Source organism: Ptychodera flava, chromosome 11 (genome assembly GCF_041260155.1).
Source record: "Ptychodera flava strain L36383 chromosome 11, AS_Pfla_20210202, whole genome shotgun sequence".
Classification (NCBI taxonomy): domain Eukaryota; kingdom Metazoa; phylum Hemichordata; class Enteropneusta; family Ptychoderidae; genus Ptychodera; species Ptychodera flava.
In genome coordinates this window covers 19,103,218-19,130,907 of record NC_091938.1, presented here as the reverse complement: position 1 = coordinate 19,130,907, position 27,690 = coordinate 19,103,218, and the positions used below count along the sequence as shown (strand labels likewise).

At 37.0% G+C, this 27,690-nt stretch overlaps 1 protein-coding gene and 1 long non-coding RNA gene across 2 annotated transcripts; both read right to left on the bottom strand.

Moving 5' to 3' along the window:
* Nucleotides 1-3,132: 3,132 nt before the first annotated feature.
* On the bottom strand, nt 3,133-5,057 carry LOC139143716 (uncharacterized). Its single transcript, XR_011554666.1, has 3 exons — nt 4,947-5,057; nt 4,509-4,636; nt 3,133-3,222 (listed from the first exon to the last, which is right to left on the bottom strand). It is a non-coding gene; the product is annotated as an uncharacterized lncRNA (long non-coding RNA).
* Nucleotides 5,058-12,169: 7,112 nt separating this feature from the next.
* LOC139144392 (uncharacterized) lies at nt 12,170-25,333 on the bottom strand. The gene is made up of 9 exons (XM_070715094.1): nt 25,246-25,333; nt 18,144-18,338; nt 17,165-17,383; nt 15,575-15,757; nt 15,252-15,262; nt 14,278-14,463; nt 13,500-13,568; nt 12,559-12,679; nt 12,170-12,429 (listed from the first exon to the last, which is right to left on the bottom strand). Exons 1-9 carry the CDS (start codon nt 25,331-25,333, stop codon nt 12,170-12,172), a joined length of 1,332 nt encoding a protein of 443 aa, XP_070571195.1.
* Nucleotides 25,334-27,690: the final 2,357 nt, after the last annotated feature.

Below are 27,690 nucleotides of genomic sequence, written 5' to 3'. Positions count from 1 at the left end.
TGCAAATGAAGTAGCTATTTTGGACTACAAGATTTCATCGGATCTCAATTGATTTTAAACTTAACTTTTGAAATAGAAAATGTCGGATTATTGGAATAGTTTTACGGCCTGCACCACCCCAGAACCAAGTCAAGCAAAATGTCAAACCCAATCGTTTGTCAATATTTGTCATTGGCAATTTTGTATTATTCATCGAGGAACATTCTTTACAGTAAATACTTTCACAACCTCCACTGCCATAAAAATTCCGATCATGAGCAACAGGAGGTTTGTTTTGGCGTCAGAAAACTGAGAGAAAAATATTATTCCAAATTTACAAAAATTGATGTTAAACACGTAATGCTATTTACTGAGAAGTATGCTATTTTTCCAAGCTTAATTTTCTTAATCTGAAACTAAATTTGGAGCTTCAAAAGGCGCATATTACCTCAGCATTTTCTCTCAACGCCTCTCAGGACTCTGCGATTGACGATTATTTTTCTTCTTTCCATCACTTCTTTTTGAATTTGCAGTCTCTGACAGTCTTCATCCTCAAAGTCTTGCACCGCCTGTTTGTGTTCTTCGTCCTTCTCGAAATATCGAGCTCTTAGGACAATCAGCAGCTAGACGTGATGAACAGAAAAACAAAGGGAATAGTTACTTAGCGCCTTTTCCTGGATTTTGACGAAAGCTTTGCCAGTCTGCAAATTTACCGATTATAGGACACGGATTTTATACTACGTTTGGAAAGCGCGAACAGTAGCACGTTTTTGAAGACTACATGCACACTACCCCGCAAAGAGTGTGACCCTCAGGGAATGAGCATTGGACACTGGCTCTGTAAATTTCAGAGCACGTTGAAAATAAGTGTACCGATCGTAGAAAAATTTGTTTTTTGGGTACTGAACCAACGCCAAAAATATTAATTTGCACGGCTATGACGTGATACACTGGAAGCCATATTGTTTGGAGTTTGTTGCCTTGCATACGCTGAGGTCAAAATTATTGGTCATAGCCTCATTCTACGGGGAAAATTAGAACATGAAATTCCAAATTTACAATATTTAGTGACAAGATCTCTTTTCTGTTTAGCAGAAGCATGTGACACACTTTTATTGATATTTGCATTGTAGCCACGACTCTGAAAGATTTCAGAGGGGGAACCTCAAACACTATTTTGTGTCTAAAGTTATCTGTAATACCCATTACTGTTTACCAACCTCCTTATTAGTAGCAAAGAACCCAAGATAGATGACAGAACCCTGCAAAATGGAAATCAAAGAGAAATAATGAACGCATTGTCCGTAAAAATCTGTACGACGATGGTTTCAATCGGGTTCGAACTACGAACTCCGCCTTGATGTCCAATAAACAGGTATGATATTCAAACAACGGGCTCGAAAAATTATGCGTGTTTGCTTCATGTATATATTTGTAGTTTGAATTCATAGGGCAACATTGGCAATGAAGATAAAATGTTAGAAATGTAACAGCATTTTTCATTTTGATCATATCTTACATTTTTTCACCGGTTTCCCATATACATACGATTAAGGGAGTTAATGTTTTGACTGTTGGTCTGGTTGATTAACATTTGAAAATTTGCGACAAAATGACGATTGATGCAATTCTGACGTAAAGAGTTTGTATTATTGGCGTCATTGAAACAACGAAATTGGTTTCTGTATGGACATTCAATAGGATGCGACTATTGAGTGGAAATACATTTAAATGGAAATCTTACCTCCGTAAAAACGCAACATGCAAATAGATACATAGAATTTACAGGGTTTTCGATCACACGAACAGCAAAATTGATGATCCGGGTCACAATGAATATTGAATGGAGTACGATGGCTGATTCCATTTTCGCACTGTAATATAATGGAAATAGTTTTCATGTCCGGTGACAGGATATATGATTAAAGACAATGTTATTATTTAAAGTTAAGAAAACAGAATAAAAAAAAAACAATCAAAGCCCCACCTTAAGCTTTACACATCGATATCGAAGTTGTTAAGTTTTTTTCATCTTTTCCCAAGATACCCCAAGTATTAAGAGGAATGAAGTGATAGATTGGGATGGCATCATTAAAGTCCGGGAACTATTTAGGAAAACAAGATATCGATATCAAAAATTCAAAATCAACCTATTCTCAGTTAAATTTGTGAAAATATTATATTTCCAATTTTTAACAGAGAAAGAAATTTCAATTTCACTTTGTGTTTTATAATCTGTAGACAGGAACAAAATTGTATGATTTTGAGATAACGGAAATCTGCCCTAAGCCTCAGTTTGTGCATAATAATTTCCAAATCTCACGTACAGACGAGACAATGATATCGCTTACCTCAGTATCTCCTCCTCGGGTCCCCGGATAAGTTTGACCAGCTCAGCCAGCATACGATAATCGCGGCAGTACACCAGTACGTTACCTTGAATTGAAAAAAATGCATAAGACTAGAACACCAGAATGTCAATTTCCCCTCCATCAGATTAAAACAGTCAATGGTAATCCATATTATTTTCGAGACCTACATATGAATACTTGAGTAGAAACACAAGGCATTTATCTATAAGGCGCAGAATAATGTGTAACTAATTGAAAATCACAAATATTAAATATCAATAAGTGCAATTCTTAAATTCCTACTTCTTGGGATTCTCATATCCCAATATATTGAGGTCCCCATTAATACGAACTTTCAAATTATAAATGCTCAAGAAAGGAACATAATATCAGTGGCGTCGTTTCACTACGAGAAATACATTTGTAATCATTAAATAATCACAGAATAAATTGGAACCTAAATTGTAGACTACTTTTACTGAGTAGGTTTTGATTCTTGTTGCTTACATCGACAACAACATACATACATACCGATGAGATAAGGAGTGCCATCACATCTATCGAAGACACAATGGCTGAAGCGTCTACATCCGGACGGCTGTAGGTAAAACGCAAAATTGGGCACATCATGTTCAAATGATGAAATAAAGGAATCAAAATCGTATGATTAAGATATTAGACGTAGACAAAACAAGACTAACTATGGGCAGATTTATGGACTCACTTGTATGCTTTGTCAATAGCGGAACATTTTGTTCTTCATGATAAATATACGATTTATGCAAATTTAGTTTGCCATTACCTGTTGGGCTCCTTGTCGGTAGGTAACATCCAAATCAGACACGCAAGGACTACACAAGGTATCACCCAGCCACAAAAGACGTACAAAACTCTGTAAGACAAGGGCATGCTGCAACAGTTCTTGTACACCAAGGAGTTATGCCATCGTTTTTAGGGTCATACAAATCGATGGCGTATATCCATGGTTTTGAAAGAACCTTCCTAACTTAAATTTGCAATACCATTACTACTAGACTTGGGCATATAAATATCAAAACATAGTACATTGAAGAAGTAAAGTTCAGCAGATTGTCGAGTTAGTAGTAAGCTGTTGCGTAGATCGTGGGGTTAACGCAATGGTCAGTGACTGCTGCCGTGAAAAGACAAGCAAGCGGGAGCCAGACTATCTTAGCCCACTGGGATAGCTGGCAAACGAGTGCACCCTAATATAGCCAATGTTTATGCTTCAGAACCCTCAAAACAAACAAACAAACAAACAATCTCAGTAATTTTCGTTCCAAAGAACTTCATCGTCAAATAATATTATATAGGGCTCAGCCCTTGGTGTCGCGCCAGGGGTAAGATTGGCAACGTTATTTGTATTGATTCATGATAAAATAGAATTAATTGTTAGTTCATACCGGTATACGTTTGTATGACAACTATGACCAGTTTCCCTCTGTTGAAAGCAGTTCACGTACGTACACGAAGTCAAACCCTGCAGCAGTGCAGGTATAGATTTTTTGTAATGTGTAAAAATGTGGGACAAAATTGCCAATTTTTACCATGATAACAGCCTATTGTGTTAAACAAGGGACGCATTATGCCATCATTATCATTGCAATGGTAACCGCACTGCCCACCTTCCACTTGCAAGCTGAAAACTATAGCGTTCCCCAAATACCGGCAACTTTCGAATCTAGATATTGACACGGGGGCGCTTTTCTAAAATTCAATCCCAGCATTCTTTGCGTATGCCCCCCCCCGTTCATATGCATGACAGTTTTCTCCCTTTTTCCAGTTTTTATGCGTGATATTAACGATATTTTGTATCAGCGACAAGGTGGATAATAACACTTACTGGCTAATAAAAGAGATATATTTTATAAATGGCATGTTATAAAATAATAATTTGCACGTTTCGTATTTGTTTATTTACGAGTACTCAAAAAAACATGGCGGCGCCCATGAAAGTAGGGTACACTTCCGGTTACTCGCATAGTATATTATGAATATGCGCATGCGTAGTCAGTAAGCCGCTGGCGCGACTATTAACACTTTCATTATTGAAATATTCACTGTTCACATTCAATGTAACAAGAACCACTATTTAAAAGGGACTTTGTTGAACGTGTATCAGATAAAAGTTGGAAGCCATGAGAGGATATTTCTAATCACCTTGCAGGGGTACTTCGATACAAGTAGTACTTCAGACGAATGAAAAATTGAACACTCAGGTTCATCATCCAGAAAGAGTTGCTGAGCAGCGCCACATGGGAGAATGCCATAACCAGCCGATTGGATTTCTACAAAGACGGGAAATGTAAATACTTTTAAATACCTGTGGTTCATGCAAACACGAAAATATAAGAGAGATGGTAGATATGTTTTTCTTATAATAATGCATTCATATTGAAATACCTTCCCTCATTAGAACTTGGAAACACACACTTTCATTTACATACCTGAGGCAAACAAGGAAGTGCCTTTGATTGGTTATCAAAGCCCATAGGTCGCAACGATCAAAGACACAATCCCGTAACACAGTGTACCGTTCATGTAAATGCATTATTTCGTGTATATAATCATCGATATAGAGTTACATATTTAATATACCTCATACTCTTGGTTGTCAAGTAGAGCGTCCATAGCAACAAGGATAGGGAAGAAAGAAAACGAAAGAATAGCCTGCGCAAGTACCACGTAGAAGTCCGATGTCAGTCTAGCATTGGGGTAAAGAAAAGTAGAAATTACATTTCCGTTAGTAAAAAACACACAAAAGTGATAACGTTTCATTAGACTGAAAGCTGCTCTCTATATTGCCTCGTTCAAGATCAAGGCAGGACATGAAACTCATTAACGTTAGTTTCGAAATCTCTTATCTGTTGCTTATACGTAAAACTGATAGCGACACGTACTCACCTAGCCATGAATACAGCAAACAAACTTATAACGATGAAAATAAAGACAGCGAACAACACAGTGTCAATATAGGAACAGCTGCGGCTTCGAGAAATGGCTGCAAATGATTGGTTGATAATAAACCGTAAAAGGGTTAGTCAATTTTCGATTCTTCGCCAGGAGGGCGACATGTTATAAATCTAGAAATGGGCAACGCTAAAACTATCTCCTACACCTAATGATCGATAATATATCTTTCACAATGCTATAGATGTATGAAAATTTGCAGTGACCGGATACTCTCAGTTATACCAACTACCAGAGCGTAGAAGAGAGGTTTTTGTTTTCTTGAGCTTTATTTTCATCTAAGCGATTACCTTCATTGTGGTTTATGAAAATAGTTAATTAATCATTTACTCTTTTTTCTTGGTTGTGCTTATATAATCAATTCGTTGGTAAAACAGACATTATCTACAATACAGAGATCGAAGAATTCAGCACTTGCAAAAACCTATCTGTTTTGTCGGGGAATATGAACAAGGCAACGATACAATAATTGCTAAAAGATGTAAACTTAAGTTACAAAATTCGATTAGAGTGGACAACTGAACGGCGAGAAATAACTGTTTACTATTGTCATTTCTGTGTCTCTCGATTGACCATGAACTTGATGAGCAGAACTTAAAGTATGCATACCTTCGGACTCTTCCCCATGATCGTTATTACAGCTAAGCTACCAAGATGGCCACATGCACATTCAACGTAGTCCAACGTGTCCAGCTTGCCACTGTTGGTTACTTTACATCCGATGGTACTCCACATGCTAAAGAAAACAGATATGAAAGAAATGTAATCAGTGTCTAGCATGTCGCCTGCTGTCCAGATCTATTCTAATGGAGATGCTTGAGTGATGGCACAGTCCATCTGCTTTGTGAACAAAACTTACATTTTAGGAAATCGAAAATTTATTTTTTTGCAAAGGGTTCACACACGGATGGTGGCCATTTTGAATTTCAAATATCAATAACTGTAAAATAATTACAGTAGTTTCTCTAGTATCAAACTTTGTTTGTTGACGCCTGATTTTTATCCTCGATTTGCTAGAAGTATGGCTGAAAATTTCATTCAGGAAAGATTGAGCAAAACTTTAAGTCTTTAATTTGGTAAGCGCATACTACCTTAACATGCCGTCTGTCATTGTCATTAGCTGAATTCGAGAGATACCCATTTTCACTTTTTACAGCTTTTACAATCCCATGAAAGTTTGCGCTGTGTCGTTTTGGGTTAAATGTTGATAGAAGTGTATTCCATGCAATAATGCAATGATAACCAGGGTTTGGGAATCTCGATCTTTGTTTCTACCGTTTATGGTCTTAATTCTTAAGATAAAGTGTCGGTTGTTTTTAGAATGTTGCAAGAATGTTGTCTGTCTTTTTTCTCCTGTCAAAATGTTCTGCAAAATGGTTGGCTTAACGAATGTGCACATCTTGGAAGGCGGTAGGGAGACGGTTGTAAAGATAAAGTGTAACTTGCTAAGTTAAAGTTGATTGTGTATTTTTTTTCTACATGAAACAACGTGTTTAGGTAGACCCTGTGTGGAACAGCTTACGTGCACGTGCATAAAAACATTTTGTTATACTACTCGTTAGACGTCACACAGAATATAGGTAAAACACATGGTTCCACCTGCGCTACATTCAGTAATTATTATTTTAATTAAATTGTAGCAAAAAACAAACAATTGTAAAAAAATCTGACCACAAGCTGCAGAAACAAACAGAGACACAAAACTACAAATTTAACTTGTCCGATTTTTAGTTGATAGTAACCACTGTGGCGTGATCAAAATCAGTGTAAGTCCGGATAAGTTATCAAAAACTGTTTGTGTAGAAACAGCAGAACGCACACTCATGAATGGAATTCGGATGTCAACGCTTCCCGATGACTCATGCATTAAGGCCTTTTTATCTCCATTTTGCAACAAAATTTGAAAACTAGAAAAGATGTCAGGCATGACCATCTACATAGTTATTCATAATAATGAGACGCGAATGGCATTTATCACTTTATATAATAATGCGTTTATTGCGTTTAAAGGCCTCCGGCCAATATGCAATACTTTATCAGGCTAATGAGAGGCATCATGAAAATATAATACACTGAATAAATGAACACATTACCCATGTTTAGCTTCTAGTTTCATGAAGGAACAAACAGGGGAATACCCTTCCTATAAAAGATGGAAAAAGAGAAACACAGGATAAGCGAAGTCTCATCTCATTCGATCAATTAAAAAGACTTTACAGATTAATGTCCCAATAACAAATATTAGAATGCATAGGTATAGCTTTACACTTTGTCGTGTGACTACATAGCCTGTGTTGGTTTGGATGAGGAAGGAAAAACTCACCTCCTTTTCAAAGAATCTCATCTGAATATCTAAGTTCATACTGTCCTCTGGTTTAGGAAAAACTGACACCGAGATGACAGCTGTGTTCACTTTCTTGATTCTGTTGACTGCCGTAATGGATGTCACCCATTCCTGCCCTTGTGACCTAGGGGTCAAGGAGATCAAGCCGTGTCACTCTGATATTGACGTCACTAAATGATTGCAAAATAGTGGTGATATTAACTTGACGTATATCTTCTTTCACTTGGTTTTCAGAACACAAAGCAAACATGCGAACCCATATCACTTAAATGTACTATGCACACAGGACAGATATCAGGACTCTAAAGTTTAACAATTCTTTCTAATATACCATTTATGGGGATCACTTTAAAGCTGTTGGTGTAGGGAAAATACGGCTAGTTTTCAATCGGGTTCGAACCCACAACATACGGCATCAGTCGCCTAGCGGAGAGGCCACAGAGAGAACCGCTCGGCTAAATCTCCACTCCCAAAAAAGAGTGGTTTAATAGCCGGCTAAGTTGTTACATTTTTCTGACTGAGACCGCTCCACACGTTGTAGAGTTCTTGAAGCACTCACGCACGCATGCTCACTATCACACATCGCACATACAAACTTTATCGAAGCGAAGAAACGAATTAATCGCCTTGAACTGGGCGAACAATAACCCCGGGGACAACTTCCACCTTTTTAGTATTTTTATTTTTCAATAGAATTAGCACAGTGGTGTAGGCCATATTGAATTTTAATGCCAATAACTGTTGGGTTATTTGTTTCTCTTGTACCAAATTAAACACGGTGATCCCTTATCTTTATTCTTGATTTGGTAAGGAAATGGTTGAAAGTTTCGTTTACGAAAGTTGCAAAAGTTAACGTCTTTAACTTTCTACAGGTGCATACTACCTTTAATTAACTTTCACAGCATGAAGATAAGAAATAAGATAATTTTAGTGCTATCGCTGAAATATCGCCAATACATGTGGAGTGTTCTGAACGTCTAATTACTAACTCTTTGCTTTCTGAATATTCCGCAGCATTATGTCCACAGAAGTAGCCAATCACACTAAAGTTACTTTTTGCCTGGCCTCGCAGGTTGACAACCGCGTTCGCCTGATTTGGAAGGGCAAATATGAGGCTTAGCTTTTTATCATGTGTCGTCGAGCATACGGACTTTACACGGCTCGCAGTTGAGTTACAGACCAGTGAAAGCCAGCCTATTCATTTCATGAAAATTCAAAATTTAGACGTTCACTCGCATTCCAAACTGACACAAGTAGGAAATACTGCGAAAAATAGCTAGAAACTGACACTCTCGCGCTTTTTTGCGAGAATGCTGCGAGATTTTTTTTCCCACTCACTCAATAGGCTAGAATTTTTTCTCGCCATGACTTTGCAAGAAACAAAATTCTAGCAATCAATTAGCGTGAATTTGTTTTTCTCGCTGGCAATCTGCAAGAAAAAAAATTCACGCAAAGCAAAATTTCGCCACTTGATTGCGAGAATTTTGCTTCTCGCAGATTCATGGAGAGAAAAGGTGAAAAAATGTGAAAAGAAAAGGTGAAACCTCGCAGTATTCTCGCTAAAAGCGAGAAAGTGTCCATTTCCCGCTATTTACTCGAAAAATTTTCTGCTAGTGTGATGGGGTATACAATATCACCGAGAGGGACTTGTTATTCCTCGGGTGAAGGGGATCTCTGCAAAGGATAACATGTCCATTCATATTAAGAAATCTAACTCCCACTTAGAGCTTACTAACCTTGTGGACTGAGCATCAGCTGGTATAATGTCTCCCGGATTGTTGTAGATGTACGATACTACTGCCAGTGGCTTATCTATATGTTGACAATAAGGTGTACTGCAGTCATTATGCACTGTACCATGAAATCAGCTAATTTCTCAAATACATAAACTTCGTACACGTTCCTAAGTCATAAAGATATCATTCTCTTCTGATCTATCACTTGTTGGGGCTCATTTTAAATTTTTGTAGTGAAAAAAAGTTTTACTGTCTTAGTTTTTCGCAAATGTTATTTTACGCAATAGAGTGAACAGGGATGACGGCCATTTAGGTATCAGTAAAAGCTAGGTAATTTGTTTCTCTGGTACCGAAATTTGAACGGTGATCCTGATCTTTATTGTTTATTTGGTTAGTGAAAGGTTGAAAGTTTTATTAAGAATAGTCTTCGCTTTCGAGTGTTGGGAATCCTGTATGGTGTAGCTCCGCCCACCAACCATTTACTAATTATGTAGATTATGCATTGGGCGTGTCATTAGTTAGTCGTGTCATTCATTGATTCTAATGATTATTCATACTACACTGTATATATGGACCTGTGATAGTAATAAAGGTCAAGATTTGAACTTGGTCATACTAAGACACAATACAAAGCTGTCTCCGGCCTATTCTGTCTCTCTCTAACCGAACCTACCCCCAAGTGTGTACCCCACATTTGTTGGTGCCGAGACCAGGATACGAAGATGTCCGACATAGAGAGAGACAAACGTTGCAGAAGGGGCCACCGCTCGCAGATGACCAAACTTACCAAAAAGGCTGAAGAAACCGTCACCTCCAATACTCCACTACAACCCAGCAAGATCGATGTGCTGAAAGCTACCATTGCGAGTATGACGACGAAAATACAAGATATCAGAGCCTTGAATGAACGAATCCTCAACAATGGCAAGAGACCACCTTATCCGTGGGACAGATTAGTCTTCCACTAGAACAACATCACCCACCCTTATCTGATTCTGAATGGCTCCCTTCCCTGAAATTCGATCTCTTTCACGCAATGTGTTGAGGTAATCTTGAGACCATCTTTTCCAGAAATGAGTGTTTTTGACTAAAACTGCCCTCAAAAAAGTTCTCGGTCGATCGTTCGTATCAGTCGATGAGTTACAGACAGTTCTTGCTGAAATTGAAGCTACGTTGAACGATCGTCCACTGACTTATCTTTCCACCGATTCCAACGATCTTTCACCTTGACCCCTTCACACTTGTTGCATGGTCGTCTTATCACAACTTTGCCATATTACTCAATCGATGAAGAGGAGCTAAATGACCCAACATTTGGTTGCCAAGAACGTCTCCAGAGGAGATCAGAGTATTTAGGCAAAATTCACACTCATTTCTGGAAAAGATGGTCTCAAGATTACCTCAACACATTGCGTGAAAGAGATCGAATTTCAGGGAAGGGAGCCATTCAGAATCAGATAAGGGTGGGTGATGTTGTTCTAGTGGAAGACAAATCCGTCCCACGGATAAGGTGGTCTCTTGCCATTGTTGAAAAACTTAACACAGGAAATGATGGTTTAGTGCGTTCCGCTTGCATCAGAACGCGTACCGGCAAAACTAGTAGACCTATCACTAAATTGTATCCATTAGAAGTTAATTCAGAAGTTGAAAATAATGAAACGTACGCCGACGCTGACGAAGGTGCACACACTACAAATAGTAGTGTGATTCAGTTCACGACCAGTTCGTGAAGCGGCTATGAAAGCCCGTCAACGACTAAAGGAAATGTCATCAATTCTGTATTAGTAAGTTTTTGTTTCAGACACGCATTCACTATCTTCAGTGACTGCTTTGTAGTTTTAGAGTTTTCTTAGTTTGTGAGATTTGTAACTTTGAACTTATTTCAGTTGTGATTTCATTTGACGTTCGCTATGAATATCCGTTAGATTGTAACTTACAGTTATTTTTGAATTAGAGATTAATGTAACGTTTACACAAAGTATTTCCGTCATCTTATTTGTAGTTTCTTCTGTTAAAGCTTATAACGAACTAGTACTGTAAGAAGGATTTAATTAAGTATAGTTTATATAAGGATTTGCATTAGAGTTCTCTTTGAAGTTTGTATCACGCGCCACAAACAGAAGCAGATTGTGATTTAATCCGTACCAGGCGTACTTTCTTATCAAGCATGATTAGACACCAACCGCCATTGATCTTTCAGATTATTCTTTCCAATCTTACGCTTATCATAGACACTTTACTCTTGAGATTTATTTCGTGTTGTTTTTTGCATTTTTGAATTCAGTTGTGTAAGATTTTTGAAACTCTTTATCTTGCTGGCGGGAGGATGTTGGGAATCACGTGTATGGTGTAGCTCCGCCCACCACCTCTTACTAATTATGTAGATTATGCATTGGGCGTGTCATTAGTTAGTCGTGTCATTCATTGATTCTAATGATTATTCATACTACACTGTATATATGAACCTGTGATAGTAATAAAGGTCAAGATTTGAACTTGGTCATACTAAGACACAATACAAAGCTGTCTCCGGCCTATTCTGTCTCTCTCTAACCGAACCTACCCCCAATGTGTACCCCACATCGAGACACAATACCTTAAAAGGCATTGTAGTAAGAACGACAGTCTTCACAAATGTCGGATACATTCAAAAACATTAATAAAAGTCAATTATCTTTGACATAATACTAGTACGCTTTTGCGAAGGAATACAGAATTAAACGATATTATGAGTAAAAATACATTAAATATTTTGGTTTTGTTCTACGCCCTCATCGCTTCGCCGTCTGTGCCTTAAGTGTCATTTTCCTCCTGTGGTGCCTTAACAGAACTCTGTCCACAATGTTTCCTAACTTACCTTCTAAACTTGCTTCACGTAGCTTGTCAAGCGTATTCTTACTGAAGTACACGTAGCTATTCCGAGTAGCGGTACTATTCCTTTGGACGAGCCGTCGTTGCCTCGTTGAACCGTCGCGTTTAGACGGCCCAACGACCAGGTTGTCGTCTTCTTTGAAAAAGATTCCGTTGATATCTGTCGCAGTAACGATAATGAAAATGCAATAGTCATTTTTTGGCTGGGGTATAGTATAGTAAAAGAACTTGTCATGATTTGGTATAATTTTGAGCGTGAAATAGGTAACTTATAAACGTATTCATTTACCTAATACACTGCATGAATAAGCAACTTCCTTCCCAGACCTTATCATAAAATCGTAGATCGTCGTACCAATCGAATCCAGGGCATTAAACAACGTAACTACTCCCTTGTCTAGGGCGAGTTTCTACGAAAGAGACAAAAAATAAAACATTATTTTACTTTGCATATCCAAGGACCAACTTCTTCCAATCTATCATCCAAAAATGTCAGACATTAAGGTTTCAAGACAAGAAATTGACCTTTGTAATCTAACAATTCTCTGGTGGTTAACAAGGTCAGAACCCCCGTAAATAATACATTTTCTAAAAGCCTAGATATACAGAAACATTTTGGTAACCACAGTGTCACCATTATTTACATAACTATCACGTGACAGGTAATTTGCATAACCTTTCAAAAATCGGTTTTCCCTATGTTTTGTCTCAATATATCTGACTCAAACTTTCTGGAATGCAAGCTGTCACAACGCTCTTCCAAACGTGTCTCAGATTTTTTATATCTTGCTAAGTTTTTTTTGGAGCACAATTTTTAAAAAATTAACTAGGGTTAAATTCACTGCTCGGGAAGTTTTTCTGGCATAAAATTGTTTTAGAAGATTTAAAAAAATTCTGTAACATACTTTGGAAGATCCTAAGGAAAGCTTGCACCCTCACAAATTTCAGCCTTATATCTTAAAGAATTGAAACAAATTACCTGTCACGTGATAGTTATGTAAAAATGGTAATACAATGGTAACAAAAATGCTCCCCTATATCCAAGGCTTTCCGAAAACACACTAGAGAATTGTTAGCTTCACAAGGTCAATTTTCTTGTCTTGGATCAAGGAATGAAGAAAGGAGGCTTGAACAAAGAAGCTGACAAATGTAAACATTCCATTTTGTTTCTGAAACATTTACTAGTCTCTTCACATTGATGTTGGAAAAGGTAGAGAGAGAAATGCTTACCTCGTGAATTTCTTTCCATACTGGTTCACGATCTTTAGTCAGAAGTCGGCACACTTCATCACTGAAAAGCTGTAAAGAAACTTTGGTTGAGATAGAATATGCCTCTCGTACAAATATTTTGATTCTTTGATCATTTTTATTCTTGGTCTACTGCTTGTATGGGCTCTAGGAAGCTCACGGACAAATGAGGTTTCCAACTTCTCCGTGTGGAAATCGATTTTAATAAATATTGCAAATATCAAGTGTTGGTGAAATAGGTAATGTGCTTCTCTGGTACCAACATTTTACACCTGATTTTCATTTTAACTTTGACAGAGACTAGACAGGTAAAACGATTGGAACTAATTTGGGAGTATAGGATCTTTTAATTGTTCAAATTTATCAAAAGTGTCAGGTGCCCTGTAGCTGAAAGTTGCAATATTACAAATTACCGATAAATACAATTGAATTGCAAAAACAGAAATGTAGATGAGCTTAAATTTACTGATTAAATCAAGTACTATATCCTATTCTCCCAAATTAGTTCCTATCATGTTAGGTTTAATTTCCTTTAAGAAACTTTTAGCAGAGTTTTGTCTTTTTGTTTCGAGGTGAGTACTGCCATAAGTATGTAAAATAACTATTACCATAATTGCTCTCGTCGATTCAACGTTTTCTCTTCATATACTTTTATATACTCTTATTCGAGCGTCCCTTGCCAAGGTTTTATGCGATTTGCCTTGCCATCCCATATTTTTGAAAAAACTACGATAAATGAGAAATGTTGCTATCAAGTTACCTTAATATATATTTCCGTATCGTTTAGGTTTGATTCGTTGAAGGAAGCAACAATCTCGGCCAACTTCGCCAAGATTTCAGAGATGAGCACCACATCACCGGCAGAGACGGCGCTATTTGATTGCCAGTAGTGTGCAACTGACTCAATAATTGCCACTGCGTCACTAATATCCCTTATCTTGTTGACCTAAAGAATAATGGTCGAATTTATAATGTGATATTGTTTGTGTATTCGGATCTGCTTGATTGGTAGTTCACTTTAATTTATGCTAGTTTTTCTATAACTTTACAGAAATGAAGATAATTCAAAGATAAATGAATTAATAGTTTCGCATCTTTGAGTGTATTAAAATGTTGCTCGCTCAACCTTTTCCGCTAAATCCAGAAGCTCCCTTGTTTTACATTCAGTTGTGTCCTGATCGTTCCATTCGCCCTTAACATTACAAAATCGCCTCATTACTCCTAAAGAAACAAGTAGATGAAGACACAGATAAGTAAAACCAGTAACGTTCGTTAAAGCTGGAAATAATGAAATCTTGGTGAAACAAATATGTTTGGTACACTAATCACCAATATTCTAGCTGGCTTTGTCTTATGATTATATATGTCACAGTGTATTATCGGATATACCTAGTGTATTCAATAGACTAAATTGTTTAGTGCATGATAGTTAAGAGTACCCTACAAAAACCAAACCAGTAGTTTGTCATCAGAAACATGGTTGCAATGAAGTCATCAACGCCCATTTTGAATATACATTACAGGAGAACGATGTATCTAATGTCTTTTGCAGATGCTGCGTCATCTTGTTAACTCTGGTGTCATAATTACTTGACTCAGGGTTGAAAATTATGACTGGCCTCTATGCTGAAATTAAACCAAGAGGGGCCGTAATGGATGGAAAAATAAAGTCTGAATCTTGGAGATCAGTATACGTCAGGTCAGGTCACAGGCATACCGGCAAAAATAACATACCTTGTCTGTCACTTGAACAGGGAATCCACGAAGAAAAGTGGTTTGATGGTGTTCTTTCCCAAAGCCCATCCTCACTTTCCAAACAGTAATTACTGCCGACATCTATGGTGACAAGGAAACGCGGTCATTTAACAATTATCTTGAGTATCACGCTAGCCATTACATACCACGGGATTTCAATTCCAATGTGTTTAGTTTTCAAATAAGTCATTGTGAGTTACGAACATTAAGTCAACGGCTCCCAGTATACTTTACAGAGAAGTCGCAATACACACATACACTAGGAGACAGACACATGGGGTAAGTCGAATGTACAAACTTACCGTTGCCATTTTCACCTATTTTATTTTCAGTTCCGTCTCTTTCCGACAAAGTCCGCTCTGGTACACAAAGTCCCCCTTCTTCCCTGTATCCGTCACTACACAGGCACAAGTAGCTGCCAATGGTGTTGTGGCATTTAAAGTTAAAGTTGCAACAGTGTTCGTCGGTTTCACATTCGTCGATATCTGCAAGAAAAGAAACGTTATAGATGCTGAGTAGTTGCAAAATAAGGACAGAAATAATTGTAAAAAGTAACATACAAAGCAGATGAAAGCTTACCAGCACACCTTCGATGAGGGATCATACGGTTTCCATGGTCACATATGCTGATGGATGAATCGACAATTTCCGTCCCCTTCGGACAGACAAATGACACTCTGCTGCCATAGTTCAAACGTAACAACGTGCCTCGTCTTGAGCGTGTGGCGTTGAGAATGCATGAGTCGTCGGCCCTAGGAAGGCTATCGACGCTAGTGCTGTGCCCATTGCCTGTTGTTGATTGAGCCAGCGAAGTTGACAAACTGACAGTGGTGGTATGACTTTTGTCTGTTGTTGATTGAGTCACCGAAGTTGACAAACTAACAGTAGGAGATGTGATCGAAGATTCATTGTCGTCGGGGTGCAACGTAGTTGAAGTTCCAAGCAGACCTTGGATTAAAGAGAACCCTTATAAGTCGAACCTACAATGGTGATATGTTGCGGATCTTTAGTGTACAACATAAAAAATGTATTTTATCAGGTAAGAACTAAAAAAGAGAATTATGATTAGCAAGTAGGAAATCGGTTTGTTTGAAATTTTGAATTAAAATTTTATAACATTACCATTAAAACAATCGCGAATCACATTTTTGGTAAGAGAATCAATAGATCTAATACATGAGATTAGATGCAACAACTGATGACGTCTGGTATCTGGTTGGAAAATTTGATAATAATGTGATATCAGATGGGGCCATAGAAGATTATTTAGCAGCAGAACATTTTTTACCGGCGTCCCTATACATAACGACTCTTTCCTCATTAAAAATAAAGACATTTCGTTCTCGACGCCTATAATCGGACAGATTTGAAAAAATGTTCATCCACAATTTTTTTCAAAAAGTCTTTTGGATTTCCACAAGATGACAAAATGATTGACTTCTTAGTGTCAATAGGCTTACTTTGCATTTCACTCATATTTGAAACGACCTAAGTCGAACGCGCACAGAGTGTGGTTTCTGTCTGTCATATAAAGTAACAACCAAGACTCATTTTGTAACAAGTCGTTGCGGAAGCAAGACCATTCATGAAATATCTTGCCCAGACTTTTGTTAAATGAGTCTGCATGCTTCATACTTTGTAGAACGAAAGGGCTACTCTTCCAACATGTATAGAATCTTGTCGTAACGATGTCAACTATCAAAATTTGATCCTTAAATCACGGGTACGACACGTGAACTTAATGTAAGAAAAAAAGAATGGTTTCGAGCATGAATGTCGGAATTCGAAGTTCATTACAGTATCTGATCTATCATATAGGGGATGCCCTCATCTTCTGACAGGATGGATTGAATACAAAGAGCGCATGGATATCGTGTGATGAAGTTACTTACTCGAAGATTCGCCAAAGACTTGAAATTCACACAATCCGAAACCTCTTTCTTTTTCTCCGGATGATAGCTTCACCACCGTAATACGTTGTCCTTCGTGGTCGCCACACTGGAAAGTGAGATTCAATGAATTGCTTGGGGCTGATGTCTTGTTCAACTTGGAACAATAATCCTCAGTCTCTTCTTCCTTCTCTAATTTAACATTCGTGTCGTCATAATTAGCTGTAGAATAAGCCAAGGCTTAGTCAAGGCACCATGTTTAAGGAAACCACGAAAAAAGTGTGAAATTGCAACTAAATTTCTTGTAAAAAATTATTTTTTAATGTTTACTTTGGCGGAAAATGCCACATTAAGTATTGCTTTGCAAAGAGTAATACAGTTCGATGATTTGCATGATGGGAGCTATTTATTTACGAAGTAAATAGTTTCGAATTTTCATTTTATTCAACTTAACAACTTGTCACAAATGCGTAAATAAATATCTAATTCAGACTTTACTTTGTAGCTTGCAGTGCAAAGAGTTTTATAGTCTTCTGAATTCTAAAATTCTAATGATGCAATTTTGATAAGAATTCATGTATTCGATAATATCTACTTTGTACTAATAGAAAACTCGACATTAGATTGGCCATACTTTATGGCAAGTAGGTCTCTTACGGTACCAATGATTTTTAAATTACTTGCCCGCTGGGCCAACAGAGATTTTGAGTTAGTTGCGCGTATGGCATATACTGCGAATCAATTTTGGTTGATATTTAAAATACTTGTTGTATATCTGTTTAATATTGTGTATGCGGGGCGTGTAAGGCCTGCATTAAAGAAATGCATTTTATGCCGACTGCCAATTTCGGACAAGCTGGAAGTAACTGATAAATATTACTATATCAAGTAAACTTTCAAGTAAATTAAAAAAATTCCAGGTGTGCAAACGCTTAACTACGATGATTCAAGAAGTAGGTGATTCGGAACACAAAATACTCACTCAAATCACCGCCCTTGGGGTAGATCAATGAAATGCTGCTCACTTTGTACTCATAGAGTAAATCGATTGTGATGTATGGATTTTCGGTCTTGGTAGATTTGATACACGTTTCTACATTGCCATCTACCAAATCGGACAGGGAACCTTCTTTGACAGGCGTACCCGTAACGCATTTGTCTTTTGCAATATTAGGACCTGAAGGAAAATAAACGAAATGTGTACTATGATTTAAAATAAACGGATAACATAATTAAAATGCGCAAGCATGTTAAAATACATAAATTGCTTCAGAAAATTTCCGTTAAAACTCAAAAGTTCTGCAAGCATAACGAATTCAATTGTCGAGAAACAAAATTATATGTTTGTGTAAAAAAAGATGCGACACAGAATTTCATTACTTAAAGCACAGTCCTTTTAATACTTGTGCTCTTTCTGAGACTGTGGGTGGTAGTTCGGGAAGAAATTCCTCCTCGTTGCTGTTCCCTCGTACTGCTTCATATAAATTTCCTCAGACTGAGAGAATATTTTGTACTTACCTAACAATTCTCATCGTTTCAGCCGTTAGACGAACCCCTGCGATAGATTAACTTTAGTTTTCATATCCGAAGTATCGACGAAATCGGACTTTACATTTGGTTGAAACCTTGACTGATAAGCTTTATTTGTTTTCACCCAAACACCACCGAAATAGTAGCTAATGCAAGTAACATGTTAAACAATCTTTTTATTGGACTTCAGAAGGTCCGTTATCACGTTGATTCACGGTTCCTTTTAAATGTCATTATTTCTATCAGCAGTGTGTGGGAATATCTGACAGTAAGTACATAATATGTTCTATCTGTCATGGCTTTCCCAATGCCATTACTGAGACCACGAAGGCACAAAATGCCATTTATGCTTAAATATATCATACTTTCGATCATTTATCAAAGTATCACCAGCAGGTAAAATTTGGTTAAGTTTTTGGATGGACATTTGCATCAAAGTCCATGGTGTCCCCCGTATTGTAGCAGATCAGACAGATTACTTTACTTTCTCATTCATCGGCAGGAAGTTGTTTATAGAGTCTTCAGTAAGTACGGGGTGGATGTTGGACTTCAGGTTAGTTCTGTCATGTCAGATGTGACCCCCATAACTCTATCTAGATTGTGACCCTCTCATTTCCATTTTTGTAAAACATGACTCCCGTTCCAAAGTTAGACGCTTCAAATGCAGCTATGACGTCTTTATAAAATGACTCTCCCCAAATTCCCCCGGCCCATCCCTTCCTCTTATTAGTGAAGTTTCTCTTAAAAGTGGTTGTGTAAGATGATGATGATAAATACAGGTCCATTTTCAGGATGAGGTGAATTTCATGCTCGAATAAAATCCAGAATTTGTTGCATAATCGCCAATCAACAACACGAGATGTTACATTATACTTGATTGCTTTAAATTGCCTAAGGATGACCTGATTGGAGAACCACCCTCAGTGTTAGGTGGCATCGGAATGCATGAGATCTTGCGTCGTGAGAAATATGCTAATAAGTACAGGATATATTAGTGCAAATGTCTGCCGACGAGTTAATTGTAAAGTTTTTAGCTGATTTCAGTTTCAGATTGGAAAACGTAACAAAAATTGTTCAGTTCAGTGCCCTGGCTCCAAATCATTGTCTAGTCATAATCTTTGATAACTAGACCGATAAGGATTTTCACCGTATTTTGACATTGAATCAGCGGAAATTTCAAACACTTATTGTCGTATATTAAGGGAAGGTTCAGTTATTCTTGGCAGGGAGGGCCTGCAAAATCCAGGGAGGTCACCTTACATGTGAAAACTTCAAGGGGAGATCATGTATTTTTCAAACAGCACGGGGTGTGTCACATGAATTTCATAAGTATCCATCCAGCCTAAAAGCAGTTTGAGTGTTCAATAATATTCTGGGAAATAACAATAATTCTTTGCATGATTTCGTTGTCTCTAGTCGTTTAACTATAAAATGTCTGAATAAAAATATCATTATCTGTCACATGAACATATACATTTGGCAATTCTGAGGCTTGTCTTCTTGTAAATCGAGCTTGCTGAGGGCAATGACAATTCCTATTACTTACATATTAGAGATATAGCAAGTTTTTATCAGGAAAATATTTCATAGCATTATGTAGGTCATTTCCCCCCCATACTCATGACGTGAGTTTAATTAGTCTAGAACATTTTCAAGGTCACTGTCCTTCATGACCTCATTACCTTGCATTCAATTAGTCATGTTTGGAATGTTCTGGAAATTTAATTAGATGTGTAAGAGAGATAATTTTAGAGAAGTAATTAGTATATCAATAATAATTCCACATTTTTCTTATATTCTCTTATATAACCACGTGCACTTGCGTATAAATATGGGACCGGCGCAGCTTGCAGTCGTACATTTGGGATCGTGTCTCCTGCGTGTTACTTCAAGACTTTGGAAACTCCAGCAGTATTAATTTCAAGACTTTTCAAGACCTTCACTGCCACGCTGGATTTATACTGTGGACTTTGTGAAACCTCAAGCCTGCAAGCTTGCCAAAGGACTATATAGGTCTGCTTCACTGTCTGACTTTGGAGCTTTGCCATCCCAGCTGAGTTAAGTAGCCTGTACACTTTTACAGTTTGTATTCTATCCCTGACTTAGCGATTAGTTTTATTTTTCGTAATAAATTTCATTTTATACGGAAACTGCTGAGTGCACCCTTTTGTTCGTTTTCTCTCACGTAACAATAGCTGTAGACTACCATGAGAAGTGAAATAATACTTTTAGGCGAAATTCCAATATTATAATTGTTGTCCACATCTGAACTTTCAAACACACTATTTGAATCAAGTTCATTTTTATCAATTGCCAAACACTTATAAAAGCACAGAAGAAGATCCTCTGTGGAGGATCGAAATGATGGAAGTTTTCATAAATAAAGCTCTGAATGAAAGCCGAAACTTGTTTTTATTATCGAAATCCACAGATTTAGTTGGTTAAGGATTGTAAAAGAATATTTTCATAGTTTTCTCATAGACTCCATGTATAGTGGGTGAACATTTTCAGTGAAATTCCAAAATCGAATTTCTTGAACACATATGCCCTTGTAAAGATCCTATTCTAATCAAGTACAATTATATCAATTATCCAACGTCTACATATGCACAAGAATAGCACTTTTTTATCTGGAAAAAATATTTAGAGTTTTGTCATAGACTCCCATATAAGTGGATGAACATTCCCGGGAAAATTCCAAAGTCAAATTTTTTGTACACATACCGGTTGTGACTACCCTATTCCAATGAAGGACATTTATGTCAATTATCGAACGTCTATAAATGTATAGATATTACTAGTTTTGTATTGAAAAAGTATTAGTCATAGTTTTCTCATGGACTTACCATGTATAGTGAATCAACATTGTCAATGAAATCCAAATACATCTATCAATCTTTTGTAAACACATATGCACTTATTACCTGCCACTTTGAGCAAACTACATTTACATGAATTATCAAACATATTTCAATGAACAGATATAGTTTGTATTTGATGGGGAAAATGTTAATAGTTCGCCCAATAGATGTATCGTGATTTGATATTTTAGGACGGAGCACTATATCGGCCACATTTTGCCTTCTAATAGTTGCGCAAAAATGCTGACCTGCACAAAAGGCATACGTGAAATATTATCACCCTTCAAAGATGCTTGTGCAAAAAATTCCGACTCACCTGTAATTTCTGTCCAATCTCTTTAAAGGGAATTAAAATATTATAGCAAGTCAGAAGGGGAGATTTGAACGCATTGTGATTTTGTCTGGCGTCATTTGAAAAAATCTGAGAACCTTTTTGGATTCTATCGCCCTCCTCCAGAGGAGTTGTAAATGCAGCTTTACTCAAACAATGTTAGGGGGGCGATGGTCATGAATTTTCTGTCATCTTAAAAGAAGGGTCAGCAACTTTTGTGTGCTATGAGTAGGGGTTCACTTATTTCGACTGATGCACACAGGAAGAATTTGCTGGTCCATCCCCGCCCATAATAACTGAACGCTCTCTAAATGAATCAAATACAGCACAACAAGTTTGGATCTTCACAGACAAGCGATTTTGAAAATCAGGAACAATAAAAATAAGAAATCCGGCTTCCACTGCACTTTCTAAAAATAATGAAAACAATAAAAAATTGTCCGACAATCTATCGTCTTCTGCTATGATTCTTCGAGTTTCAACTTGAACAAAAAGGATTGTGAGTGTAGTGCGAAATAATTACATTTTTTGACCATGCTATTAAATTCATACAACACTTTTAACAGATATTGAAATGTAAATATATTACTTTGATAAAAGATTGCAATTAGAGTCAATTCAATTAAATCCAAAGACGAGTCTGTCACACATACGCCCCATTCACAGAAACTTCGTTTTGTTTGATTGATGAAATAAATATATGAAACAAACATTCGAAAAACTGCTATAAAGCAATCAAGACAATGAAGCAACCAATACCAATTGCAAATAACAATGTGATAAACAGTTGTTTGCTTTACAAACATAGCATTTATACAGTCAGGTTTGTGGTTCTAAATTGCAATGTCGTAGTCATCCATGGTAACCAACATAAGAATTATGACGCAGCGGAAATAGAGTATTGTTTCCATTACTTACACTCAATAAAACAAACAATCAATCGGAAAGAAAGATATCGTACATTTTGCACGGAGGAATATATGGTCGACGAGGCTATATGACTCATTTCATTGTTATTGTAAATATTTCAAATGTTATTAATAAAGTGAAGGTCAATTAGAAAACATATGTCATGGTAACAAAACAGAACAGCTCAACTGCTGGACAGGAGGACGACTAGTATGGTTACTATACTTATTATGTTACAATGATTGTGACGTTCTACTTGTTGTCGCTTTCTCTTTGTGTCAGCTAGCTAGCGAAAACATTTAAGCTATATTCGTCAGCCATATTAAATTATGTCGCACTAGGAATTGACTATGAAATGAAAGACACAGTGCATTGATGTTGCGTTAGGTGTAAATGAAATTAATCCCACAAGGTTTGATTGTCTACTTGTAATAAGGAAATGCCTAACAGCACACTTATGTCAAAGTGTTATCATGCTACCTATTATTCGAGAAGCCCTGTCTGCAAAATTATGCAAAGTGGCAAAAAGTTTTATTAAGGTAATTCTCGCCTCGAAAATGAAAGGCAGACGATTTTTGTTAACACTTTCCTGTATGAAATTTTCAACTACTGTCTTACCAAATCAAGAATAAAAATCGCCGGTCACCGTGCACAGTTTGAAATTAGAGAAAAAAGTTTCCTGATATGTACCAAACTTTGAAATTAAAAAATTGCCGCCATCTCTGTGTTAACTGTATAGGGAAAAATACTTTTTTAGATTTTCGAAATACTGAAATGTCTCTTAGTCCAAGAGCTTGAAAATGAGCTTCAAAATATAATAGATCAGAGAAGAATTGCAAAAATTTGAGTGACCGAAAATCTGTCCCCGAGGCGTATTCTACCTTAAACGCGTTACGGCCTATCATATGATATTAACTCACTTCATAAAAAACGTATCAAGTGTGGTTCATGTTGTGAAGGAGAGAAGAAAAAACTGTCATTTTAGAACACTATCATTATAACAAATCAGAGAAACATTAATTCAGACTCCTGGACAGGAGAGCTATCGAGTATCCGATTAACTGTAAGTTTGTGTAATGAAATGGCAATTTGTCAGCCATAATGAACGGTATCGAAATAGAAATGAACAATGAACTGAAAGATATTGTGCACTGTCGTTGCTTAAAGCCCCGATCACTCACAAACTGCCCTTTTGATTGCAGTGCTATGCCAAAAAGCCCAGAACACATGTACATTAATGTATCTCCTTTAGTGACTATAGCAGTAAAAGGTTGACTCAAATCTACGATACGAAAATGAACATAAAAGCTTGAAAATAATATCCAGCGGATCATATTTTCAAATAAAATATTCATGAATTTCTTATGAATACGACTTTAAAAGAATCTTGCCGACGTGAGTCAAACAGACGGCTCTCAAAGTGTATTGTTCTCCAAGGACCTCCATGTTTGGGTCTCCATGGAGGAGACAAAGTTTCAATTATCATTTTCGTACTAATGTAAGCACTTGACAAGATTAATTTGGGAGAACACGAAAGTAAAGGAAATTTTTCAATGAATAATTAAGTAAAATGTTCGTTGGACTTTCTGTTCAGTTCCATCGATTTGAGAATTTAACAAATCTTTCGCTAAAGTACAAAGTTGTTAGGGTAAGATGACGACAATCCTGAAGATAACGACGCCTCAAAACTGATCAGTTTTAATCCTTTGCTCAACACATGGAAGCTTCCCTTTCATAATTAGGGAAAACATCAGAGGTAAATTGGCAAATGTTTCGAATTGAATAATCAACTGCTAACATTTGTCGATATTTAAAATTCGAATGATAATAGTGTGTGAACTCTATCGGAGAAATCGGAATTTGTGGTTTTCACAAAAACAGAATAATTGATTCCATAGGCTTCAAACCGTGTCCATAAAAACAGAAGACCAAAATATATTCACATTTTTTAAACATTTTAGTGTCAGATAAGAATATCTCAGAGGTTTTTAACTACAAGCGTAATTTTTCATCAAGTGTAAAGAAAGCCAAACCAGTCAGACGAATAATTATATATCATATTCTAAAAATTTTGATAAAGTGGAAATTACGTTGTTTTCAATCGGATTCGAACACAAACATAGGCAGCCAGTCACCTAGTGGAGCTGCAACACAAAATCACTAGGCCAAATCCCCACTCTGAAAATGAATCATAACCCAGCTAAGTAAGGTGTTACAATTTTTCTGACTGTGAACCTTTCACACACTGTAGAGTTCATGAAGCACTCAAGCTCGTATACTAACTATCATACATCACACACAATACATCGCTTAAACTAGGCGAAAGACAGCCTTGGCGACAATTCTGTCCACTAGCAGAGCTGTCAACCAAGCGTAGAAAATACGGTGTTTTCAATCGGGTTTGAACTCATAATGTATACAGGAAATATTACGAATATTACAACTTGACCTACCTTGATAGTCAGCGTGTACTCTGCATAGAGACATAGACAGGAACAAATACATCTGATATCGTACCATGGAGTTGCGACGAGTTGCCATTGCTTCTTGGGACCGGATTATGTCTGACGCTCGGCGGCTAACACTGTTCCGACCGACAGAACGCGAATGACTGAAGTATGAAGTTAATAACGTTCGTAATGATCGTGACGTGTACAAAGCGATTGAATGGTTGACTCAAGTGTCAGCATGGCCAAAAGTTACCTCGCAGAGATATCACTGGGTATGAATGATCATGGAAATGTCGTATACAATTTACCAGCGCATAATTACATATATCTGCAATCGCAGACACAAAGCCAGCCTTGTCAAGAGGAATCTGTCCAAATGAAAACGTATTAAAATAAATTAGCTTTTATTTCATGGCCGTAACGACTTAGCGAACAATACGATAATAGTGTTTGCGTATTTGTATAATTATGAGTGTGTTTTCATTATAAGAATGAGCTCAGTAAAAGACGCATCGCTGACATTGAATGTTTTTATTACACATCATAACAATATGTCAATGTTGCTTATTAATATCATTATAAACAATACGACAAAACCTCGCAACCTTGATGGGCGAGCTGAAGGTTGCATGATACTTTGTGAGGGGCCCATACGTTGTGCTGTACGACCAAGGTCCGCAAAACCCGCTTCAGAGTTGTAACCTTTTTTATCAAATACATTTATGAAATAACAAATATATCGTTAAAATAATATTCTGCAAAGATAAAGTTATCATACAAAAATCATACAAAACCTTGTGCCATTTTCGTTCGTTTGCTGTTTACTTGCATCAAAATATCGTCTAACTGTGCCGGTGACAGCTCTGCATGACGTTTCGCAGCGATAGTAGCAAATACAAGCGAACGACAATTTGTTATGCGCAGAACGGATGCGCAGTAAGTAGAATGACGTCATCCATGTAATATCAAATGCAGAGGGCATCATCAAGTTCGCAGAGGGCATCATCACGTTCTTTTACATGTCACGTGAGTCGTGTTTAACCAATGGTAGTGCACGCTGAATGAGTGAGGTGTGATAATATGTTATGTTAAATGTTACACATAATATTCCCGAAAAATTAATATGCAATACTTTAAAAAGATGAAATTTTCTACATATTTACTTTACAACAGAGTTTGCAAAATGGTAATCAATCCACGAACTTGCGATAATTGAATGTTTCGAAGGTGGATGAAAAGACCATGGCTTACTAAGAGTCTATGTGTTAAGAAGTCAAGTTAAGTCTTCAGCTCAGAAAATCCCAGTCTACAAGTCAAGGCAAGTGAGTGAGATTGGAGTAGGCGATAAGGAATATCTTGCCAGAGATATTAAGGATAGAGTACCTCGGGAAAATGGGTGTTGCTGAACTCCTTTGAAGGTGAGCAATACGGTTCAATCATTCAAATTATTTGTTAGAACAATGGTAGGCCGACTTGATCATTTAACAGCACCAGGGAACAAAGTCAGGGGGATGCCGCCGGTGATTCTATCACAGGTCGAGGCCTGACTCCTCTGTTGTTTTGATCTGAAAGCAGGACTCGATAAATTTTTTGTCAGTTTGGTTGTTCGCAGGAACACTGGATCGCTAGATGTTGAATAGGCACTGGCTGTTAAGTTCAACGGCCAGTCTCCGCTGCCTTTAATTTCGATATTATTTTTACCGGAGAGTTAACATGTTCATACTGCCGTGTTGACTGTCGAACCCTACGCAACTGTTCACAGAGAACTTGAAACGAACATGATTGATAACACAATACAAAAATTGGTGACTAGTGTATGTTTTAAGGCGGTTGTCGCGAGTACGTAGGCTTTTGTCAATTGCCAAGTGCGATCGAGTACCATCAGCAATGGATTAAAACAAATATCTGGTGTCGAATGGTTCTCCTCGAAGAGTCTTGTTAGTTTTTCGTTGCAGATCATGCTTATATCATTTAGTGTCACTCTAAAGATGTGCGCTACCGTGTCACTTGATAATGTAAATTGTTAAGTTTGCACAAAGTGTGATGACAATTGCTAAAAATGTTAATTACGATAGGATATATCAGCTGTGAAAGATATGTAGGGATGACATTTAAGTTAGATAGATAGTGATGACACATTAATTTGTATATTTAATGAACTTTCCTAGTAAGGGCTGTATATCTAATTTACTCGATCAAAGAAACTCGCTATATACATTGTAGATTCTATGATATAACATTTTAAAATTAATATTTTTACTACTCATATATATATATATATGTATATGTATATATATATATATATATATATATATATATATATATATATAATTTTGTGCAGCTCGTTTAGATCAGCTCATTACTAATTTGCATCTTTAACGAATTGTATTAATTGTGTGATATTTATCTGAATTGATGCGATTAATGTTGACGACACTTGCTATGTAC